This window comes from Microtus ochrogaster, chromosome 6, assembly GCF_000317375.1.
Source record: "Microtus ochrogaster isolate Prairie Vole_2 chromosome 6, MicOch1.0, whole genome shotgun sequence".
NCBI lineage: Eukaryota > Metazoa > Chordata > Mammalia > Rodentia > Cricetidae > Microtus > Microtus ochrogaster.
In genome coordinates, this window is record NC_022013.1 from 60,215,368 (window position 1) to 60,224,376 (window position 9,009).

General features: G+C 43.8%; 1 protein-coding gene across 1 annotated transcript in view; it reads left to right on the forward strand.

Annotated features, from left to right (window-relative positions):
* The window catches only part of C6H10orf53 (chromosome 6 C10orf53 homolog), a 12,573-nt gene extending 4,169 nt beyond the window's left edge, over positions 1-8,404 (forward strand). Inside the window, exons 2-3 of the mRNA XM_005348646.2 lie at positions 5,250-5,369; positions 8,145-8,404. Of these exons, the coding sequence (XP_005348703.1) occupies positions 5,250-5,369; positions 8,145-8,209 (185 nt within the window). The 3' untranslated portion in view covers positions 8,210-8,404. The remainder of the gene's footprint in view (positions 1-5,249; positions 5,370-8,144) is intronic.
* The last annotated feature ends 605 nt before the right edge of the window (positions 8,405-9,009 follow it).

Sequence of the window (9,009 nt, forward strand, 5' to 3'; positions counted from 1 at the left end):
GTAATTGTGGCTCTTGGAAAGAAACAGAGCCAGTGCACAACTGTAATTGTGGCTCTTGGAAAGAAACAGAACCAGTGCACATCTGTAATCGTGGCTCTTGGAAAGAAAGACAGAAGCAGGGCACATCTGTAATCGTGGCTCTTGGAAAGAAAGACAGAACCAGTGCACATCTGTAATCGTGGCTCTTGGAAAGAAAGACAGAAGCAGGGCACATCTGTAATCGTGGCTCTTGGAAAGAAAGACAGAAACAGTGCACATCTGTGCACAATTGTGGCACTTGGAAAGCAGAGTGAGGATTAGGCATTCAAGCCAGTCTGGGCTACATGAGACTCTGAAACGGGGAGAACAACAAAAGAGGAAGATGAAGAATAAGTCAGGGTAGCACCAGCATTCAGGAGGTTGAGATAAGAGGATCATGAGCACAAGACTAGCCTGGGCTATTCAACAAGACCCTGCCCCCCCCCCAAAAAAAATAAAGTAAGGAAGAGGGGTGGGGGAAAAGAAGGGTAGATGAAGGAGAGGGATAGGGAGAAGAGTAGAGAAAGCAGATATGGATTGGAGAGGGATGTGGGATGGGTGAATACTGAGTGTGTGGTTCTCTGACCTCAGAGAGGCAAGCAGTACAGAGGTAAGGGAACTGGCAGAGCCGAGCCCACAGACTCAGGCTACTGCTCCCTCTGGGGGAGGGAAGGGTGTTTTGAGAAGATGACAGGGAGCATTTGGATGCATTTGGATGGCTGGAGAGGTTTGTAAGGTATCTGCAGGTGGCTGATTTGTAGAGTACACCCATGCTTGATAACACATCTAATAACAGCTGCCAACTTTTACAGAGGACCTGGTGACAAGGGCCAAGGTGTTAATAGCAACAAAGCAGGGACTATTTGCTCCCCCACCCCCCGCTTTAGACCAGTGTTAACACTGAGCAGGCAGATCTACGCGTAGGCCCTCCTCTGTAAAATCTGCATCCGAATTCTGCATCAGACTTTTAAAAACATAGCCCTTTATCATTTCCCGAAGCCCTGCTGTCTTTGGAAGGATGCCTGATCTTTTCTGATTGTACCATGCCCTAAGCAATCTGAACACTCCTGTTCTTTATTACCCATGAATTATAATCGCTCAGCAAAAATGTCTCCACTAAACCAGTCCTTAAAAGAGAGCTAAGTAATTGCCCTGGCCACGGTCGCTCCTTGTCTACTGTACTTGAGCCTGCCAAACGAGCCATTCAAAGGGATTGGAAGGCACTGAAACTGACCATTAAAAATAGAATCCATCTTTATTTAGTCAAGACTCCCAAGTGATAGCCTCCATCCCCAGTGATGCATTAGCTGTATTCATTAATGGTCGCTGGCATCATGTCTGCTCTGTGTAAAGGAAGGAGAGAAGCCAGTGGACTTCGACTTCCTACCCAGAAGCATTTTCATCATCTACAGATACCGTATGACTCCACCAGCTCAGTGAGGATGGAGCCTCTCCTGTCGCCTCCACTTTATCCAGGTCTCCTGTGAGGAAAGAGGTGCCACTTCAAAGAGGCGGGTGTTCTGCGGGTGGCTTACCACGTCTGGCTGATTTATGCTGAAGTTTAGCCACTGCCTGTGCACAGACTTTGTTTTAGGGAGCGTATTTATCTGACCTTTCTTTGAATAGACAAACCAGGCGCAACTCAGGAAACCGTGGCCCCTCCATGCCGAGTGGTGGCATTTGGTGAGCTGCAGGGATTCCAAAGTGTCTTCTTCTCTCATCCCTTAAGCCTGCCCCAGCCATGTTACAGCCAGCCTCACTGTCACTGTCACTCCTCTCTGACAGGAAGGGGATGATGTCCTGAGACTGTCATTTGAGTATAAACCAGGCCGGTGGCCAGTAGCCACAAGGGAAGTGGGTGGGTACTCAGCTTCCATTTATGTTTGCTGCTTTGGGGAGACAGCGGTGACCCCAGGTACCCAGAGGAGGGCTGGGTCAAGAGACCTGCCCCCCCCAGAGCTCAGGTACCTATACCTGGCAGCCCCTAGAAGGAGAGATGACCCTTTCTTTTGTAGATTGTCATCTAAGAGTAGCTCTGTCTCTAAAACTCCACACCCAAATGCAATCTAAGCTCAGTCAGACGGGAGTCAAGGGGCATGCATCGTCAGGGGGTTGTCAGGGGCAGCTGGGAGGTTCTTATTCCTGAGGTCTCTTGAGGGACCACCTGCCTAGTTCTGGTAGCCCCAGTCTCTCAGAGTCCCTTAGGTCTTAGAAAGCTGGCCTTGGGAGTTTGTAGCAGAATGACAGCTAGACTCCTGAGTTGTCTCTGTCAGATTCCTGTCCACTCCCCAGGAGGGTCTACAGACCATGCAAAGCCTAGGGTCCTAGAGACCATGGGACACTTTCCCATGTGCAGCTACTTCCTGTTAGGGAGAAGGGTGCTATGGGCAGGGGAAGGTAAGGCCAAAAATCCCCACCATGGACTGACGTCATGTCTCCCTCAAGGAGGAGCTGCCTTTCCAAACCAGCTGGACCACTTCCATTTAAAAAGTCGCTGGTCCAAGCCGAGTGCCCTCTTGAAAGATGTTTAAGATCAAGACACTCGAACAGGATACAATAGCATAAATACGCCAAAGGAACGATGCAGGCGTTCTTTGGAGAGAGGCATTAGCCGAGGCAGGTCAATTAGGGCTGCCTCCGGGTGCCTGAAGAGCGTGACCGTGTTAATGGAGACCCTCACTGAGTCTTTCTCAAGTTTCCTTCTAAAAGTGAAATCAAAATTATGCAATTAAAATGCTCACAGCTGGGGCTGGATGCTCTCGAGCTGATTGAAAGATGAAGAAGTGGACAGGACAACATTTTGAAACAGCAATTGTCTCTGTAATTAAATGCAATTAACTGGCAGAAATGTCTGTTTTTCCATCCTGAAAGTGACTGGCATGCTTAGACTTGAAAATAAAAACATGACCACATCTGATGCCTTGTTCCCTCTAACCCAGAGATATTCAGCGCTGCACACAGAACGCTAAAGGAATGGGACATACCAACTCTAAGATGGGTGGGGCAATGGGCACATCAGGGGAACTGGAGAAGATTGCCCTGGGCAGGCCAGCTGACTAGGTTGCCAGGCTTGTTAACCACAGACAAGAGACGTAGTAGGCCGGGGTGTAATGGAGACTTGCCTAGTGCGCTGAAGACCTAGGTTCAATCCTCAGGGGAGGGATAAGGAAAAGGAAGAGAGATTTAAGTCAACAAGTTATATGTGGCTGACCTCTGGGAAAGAGCCACAAGCTGTAAACGCTAAGCAGGCCCCAGACTCATAGGTGAGAATAACGAATACGCTTTCTTCTTAAAAGTTTTCTGAGCTGGGCAGTGGTAGCACACATCTTTAATCCCAGGACTCAAGAGGCAGAGGCAGATGGATCTCTGTGAATTTGAGGCCATGGGGTTAGGGTTAGGATTACATCCAGGACAGCCAGAGTGACACTGTCTTGGAGGGGAACAAATTTATTGATTGTTATAGACATAGTAGAGATCGCTAAGAGAATAAAAGTCAGTGTTTCACATAATCTCACCACAAAGACAAAGGACACTGAGTTCCTTTGCTCTCTTCCTTGACTTTTGAGACAGGCTCTCATTTTGTGGCACAGGCTGGCCTCTAACTCAATATCCTTCTGCCTCAGGCTACCTAAAAGGTGGGATTATAGGCATGTGCCACCACACAGGGCTCTTCTTTCTTACATATTTTAATTTATATTGCATATATATTCTTAATATATTACACATTTATATCCTTATTTTTTGTTGTAATCACAAGTATTACTCTATTTCAAAAGTTCCCCTTTTTTTGTTTTCCTGAGACAGGGTTTCTCTCTGTAGCCCTGGCTGTCCTGGAACTTGCTCTGTAGACCAGGCTGGCCTCGAACTCAGAGATCTGCCTGCCTCTGCCTCCCAAATGCTGGGATTAAAGGTGTGTGCTACCACTGCCTAGCTAACTCATGTTCTTCACTCAGGCACCTTTGCCAACTCCTTGATGTCAAGGGTAAAACAGACCCAACTCTCTTGCTATACACCGTCCTCTTCCAGCCCAAACAGCTTACCATTCCTCAAAAGTCCCGAGAGACCCTCTCTACCGCCCAGCTAAGTTCCTATTTAATGTTTACATGTATATATTATGTGTGTATGTGTTTGTGTGTATATCGTGTGTCTTAAAATTAGGATTTCTATTGTCATTACAAGACACCATGACCACAGCAACTCCTATAAAGGAAAACATTTAATCAGGGCTGGCTTACAGTTTCAGAGGTTTAGTCCATTATCATCCTAGTGAGAATCATGGTGACATGCAGGCAGGCGGGTACTGGAGAGGAAACTGAGAGTTCTACATCTTGCTCCACAGGCAACAGGAAGTGAACTGTCACACTGGGCATGGCTTGAGCATATACGAGACCTCAAAGCCCGCCTCCACAGTAACACACTTCCTCCAACAAGGTTACATCTTCCAAAAGTGCCATTCAGTGTTGGCCAAGTATTCAAACACAAAGTCTTTGGGGGCCATACCTAGTCAAACCAGCACATCATGACACGCATGTGTACATCAGAGGATGGCTGCAAGGGTTGGTCCTCTCCCACTTCAAGTTGTAAGTCTTGGCAGGAAGCACCCTTAGCCAGTGAGCCATCTCACCATCCTAGAACGGTAAATTTCCAAATTAAAATCTCATTATGAACACATAGCATTATTACTCAGTCATGCTTTTATTATCAGACTTATGAATTGTTCACAGAATTTTGGTATTATATGATAAAAAGAACATCATGTTACAAAAATCTACCTGTATTTCTGATTTTTTTTCTTATATGGTTTCTTTTATGTGCAGTGTTCTCAAAACATGTTTCTGAAGGTTGTGGCTTATGCTATGGATTGCCCTCTAGAAAGGCAACCGAATTATAACTCCATAAGCAGGAAAAGATCTACTGATCATTGTCCTTACAAGGCTAAGCTGTGGAACACGCAGTGGCCAACTTCTGAGAGATGGGTCATTTCCTAACAGATCCTCTAAGTCTGGGTAATTCCGCAACCTAGAGGTGTGTCACTTGGGTATCTGTCTTTGCTTTCCTGAGACTATAAGGATACATGGAGATCAGAGACCATCTAAGTACCCAGCAGGTGCTTATGACCATAAACAACAGGGATGAGAGCAGCTGCTGTCATCTACGAGGACATAGATATAGGTTAACCTGGAGTCACTCCATGTCACCCCATGTCACCCATGTCACTCCCTGTTTTCCAGCTGTGTTGGCCAAAGATGGACATGAGATCATCTTGGAGCAGATAGAAGACTGGAATCTGGTGGAGCTTGTGGTAAATGAAGAAACAGTCTTCCAGTGTGATATCCAAGACCTGGAGTTTGGTAAGGCTCTAGGAAGCCTCTGCTCTGCACCCAGCCTCTGCCGAGAACTCCCACAGTTTCTAGCTGAGTTGATCAGGGAGTCATGCCTAGAGCCAAATTAGGGTTATTTTTGCATTTCAAATTCATATCAAGAACCCTGTTCCCTGGGGCACATGAAAGACAACAGCACATACACACATTCATACACACACTATGTCACATACACATATCACACACATACACACACACACCATGACAATACACATATCACACACATACCACACACATGTGCACACACACATACCATGGTACATACACATATCACACACATGCACACACACCACACACACATATCACAGTCACACACGCATGTGCACACATGAACACATGTGTGTGCACACACATACATGGTACATACACATATCATACACATATACATATACCACACACATGCACATACACATACACAGTCACACGCGCATGCACACACATGAACACACATACCATGGTACATACACATATCATACACATATACATATATCACACACATACACAGTCACACACATGTGCACACATGCAAATACACTACACACATGCATACACACATGCATACACACATGTATACACACATGTGCACACATGTACATACACATGTTCCATGACACAGACGCACCTCTATATGAATGATAAGATGATAGATTATTAAATCTACCTTTAAAACAAAAAAGGAACTACTAGTCTTAAATATTTTGCATTGGTGCAAATTTAAGTTTTTTGTTATACTGTATATATGTTTCTACTATTTAAGGTATTGTACCTATGCATCTCATTTAACAATGTTATATAAAGTTCTAGTCCTTAAAGGTATTTTTACAAACTGTTTAGGATAATTAAGGAATGTAGGTTAGCAGTTAATCATTATAACAAATAAACTTGTAGTTATGTATGTATGTTTTCAAGGTTAAACAGATATCATTTAGATAGATAGGTGGTCTTCAAACACTTCAGAGATCTACAGAATATGGCATTTAATATGTTTTAACAACATAAGATTTCTTATGATAGTGAGACACATCTGCTCCTGGCAGCACCAATTTACCTTAAAAAAAATATGGATGATGGGCATCAAAGAACCTTCACATGGAATCTGTTTTTATTGTGGAAAACTTAGCCACTGGGCAAGAAACTGCCCTTTCCTTGACTGCTGACAGTATGTTGTTCAAATTGGACAAGGAGGACACAAAAGAAAGCAATGGCCAAGCCTTGTTAAGACAAAGTAGAACAGTCCCTCAAAATCTCTGCTTCATAGTAAAATCTGTCAAATATTCTAGGCCCATATGGCAAAGATGAATACCCCAATGTTGCAGAGGAACCTTGGGGGACTTCCAGGCAGCCAGCTGTCTCTGTTGTGTCTATGGTTTTGAAGTTGCTTGTTTCATGCTTCCTGTTTACTTAGGTAAGATCATATCCTTCTAGGGTCTCTGATGGAATTAGAACCTAGACAGTTAAAGTTATAGTTTTCCTTGCTATCAAATTCAGTAAAAAACTTACAAAAAAGATGTAAAGTGTATAAGGTTGAGAAACATACAAACTTAAGTTATCTATCTAGAAAAATGTTCCAAAGTTTAAAAAGATATTTTTAGGACAGTCATACAAGTTATGACAGAAAATGGTTTTGGTATAAAACTTTGGACTCATCAAGATAGAATAAATAATAGAGTAATTTCTTCAGATTTGTCAAATAAAAATGAACTTGACATTGTGAATGTGAATGTAATTCTTACTTGATAATCGTTCTTATGGTATGTAATTTTCCTGTATTAGAGTTAAAACATTTCCTTTTTATTTAGACAAAAAGAGGGAAATGTAGTGGGATATTTTTATGCTGTGTAAAGATGTATTGCTGTAATTGGTGTAATAAAAAGCTGAACGGCCCATTGGCCCATTGCTAGGCAGGAGGTGTAGGTGGGACTTCTGGGCAGAGAGAGAACTCTGGGAAGAAGAAAGTTGGAATAGCTAGCTAGACTTGAAGGAAGCGGGATGGGCAGTACAGAGATGAGGTAACACCACATAGCAGAATGGAAATTAATATAAATGGGTTGATTTAAATTATAAGAGCTAGTTGAGCTAAGCCTAAGCTAAAGACCAAGCCTTCATAATTAATAATAAGTTCCCATGTCATTATTTGTGAGCTGGTGACCCAAAGAAAAATCTGACTACACATACACACACATATACCATGACATACACATACCACATGCATACACTCACACACACACACACACACACACACACACACACACTCACTCACTCACACTGGAGTGCTGTGCTGCCCAGCTTCTTCTCCAAACACTGGAGACAGCAGAGGAATGAAAATGAAGCTGAGCCAGCTTTCATATATGATTGAATTGGAAGGAAATAAGGTCTGTGTTTAGTTTCTTTAACTTTAATAATGTGTTTCATTATTATTTTCCTTCAAAGTGATTTTTGTTCCATTTATTTATTTCACCTAGACTTCTGAGACAATTAGAGTATACCCACAGTATATCAGCTATTTTCTGCACATTTCTTTGCCCTGAGGGGTCTGCTGGCCCATAGGTTGGCACCGTGTCTGTCTCCCTGTGCCTGAGAGTAAGAGCTTCAGAAATCCACTAAGACTCTGCTAGAGGCTACTTCATGTTTTACCTGCCTGTAGCCTTTGAAAATAGGCTCCCAGTGGAAGCCCAAGGTATATTTAATACTACATCAAACTGTATATAAATCTGGCCAAAAGGTGTGTGTCATTTATTTCCCTAGGGGGTGACGGCAAACTAGACCCACTGTGTGAAGAGGCCAGGATCGCTGTGCTAGATGCCTTCTGATCTCGTGGAGCAGACAGAAGAAAGCCAGCTATGCCCTCCAGTCTGCAATACCAGCCAAAGGGGCTTATTGGGCACACAGACGGTGGGATCCGCCAGTTAGAACATGGCAACGGCACCTGTCCTCTAGTCTGGACAGTTTGAGTCTCTCATCTGGCTGCATAGACATTCACAAAGATAATAAAACCACCTCTCTGGCAGCATCTCTCAGTGGTGACCCATAGGGAGAGCGCACCAATATCAGGTGCCTGTGCATCCGAAGGAAATAATAAAATGCAATCTAATAACAGAGCGCCGTCCCCTAATAAAGTACCGTTGCCAGAAGCATTAGCCATTCCTTCTGAAGCAAGCCAAGAACTAGGAACAGGTGAAATTAAAACGCACCTGGGTAGGGGGTGGGAACGAGGCCTCTGAAAGCCTGGACCAAGCCAGTGTCAATGAAGAATCTGGAAACACGGCTGTCCCTACAGATTTATTTCTTGTGCATGCTGGAGTACATTTTTAATCTCTAGTATAAAATTAGATGAGTTCAAATCTTCACTTGTCCCTGCTGCAAGCAAGGAAAGTATCTGCCTGCTTTCCTGTTAGCCAGTTCAGCTGGCCGTGCTGAAGGAGGCAGGAAACAGTCTGGGTCAATGAGAGGGACTCTCAGGTTCTCTGTTGGAGAACACAACTTTAGTGGCAGGCATTGTAAAAAAAAAGAAGAAGAAGAAGAAGAAGAAGAATCATGCTAAAATGATGTGCACTGGCTTTCCAAGTCCTATGCTGTGTGTATGTGTGGGTTAAATTTTTTTAGGAATATA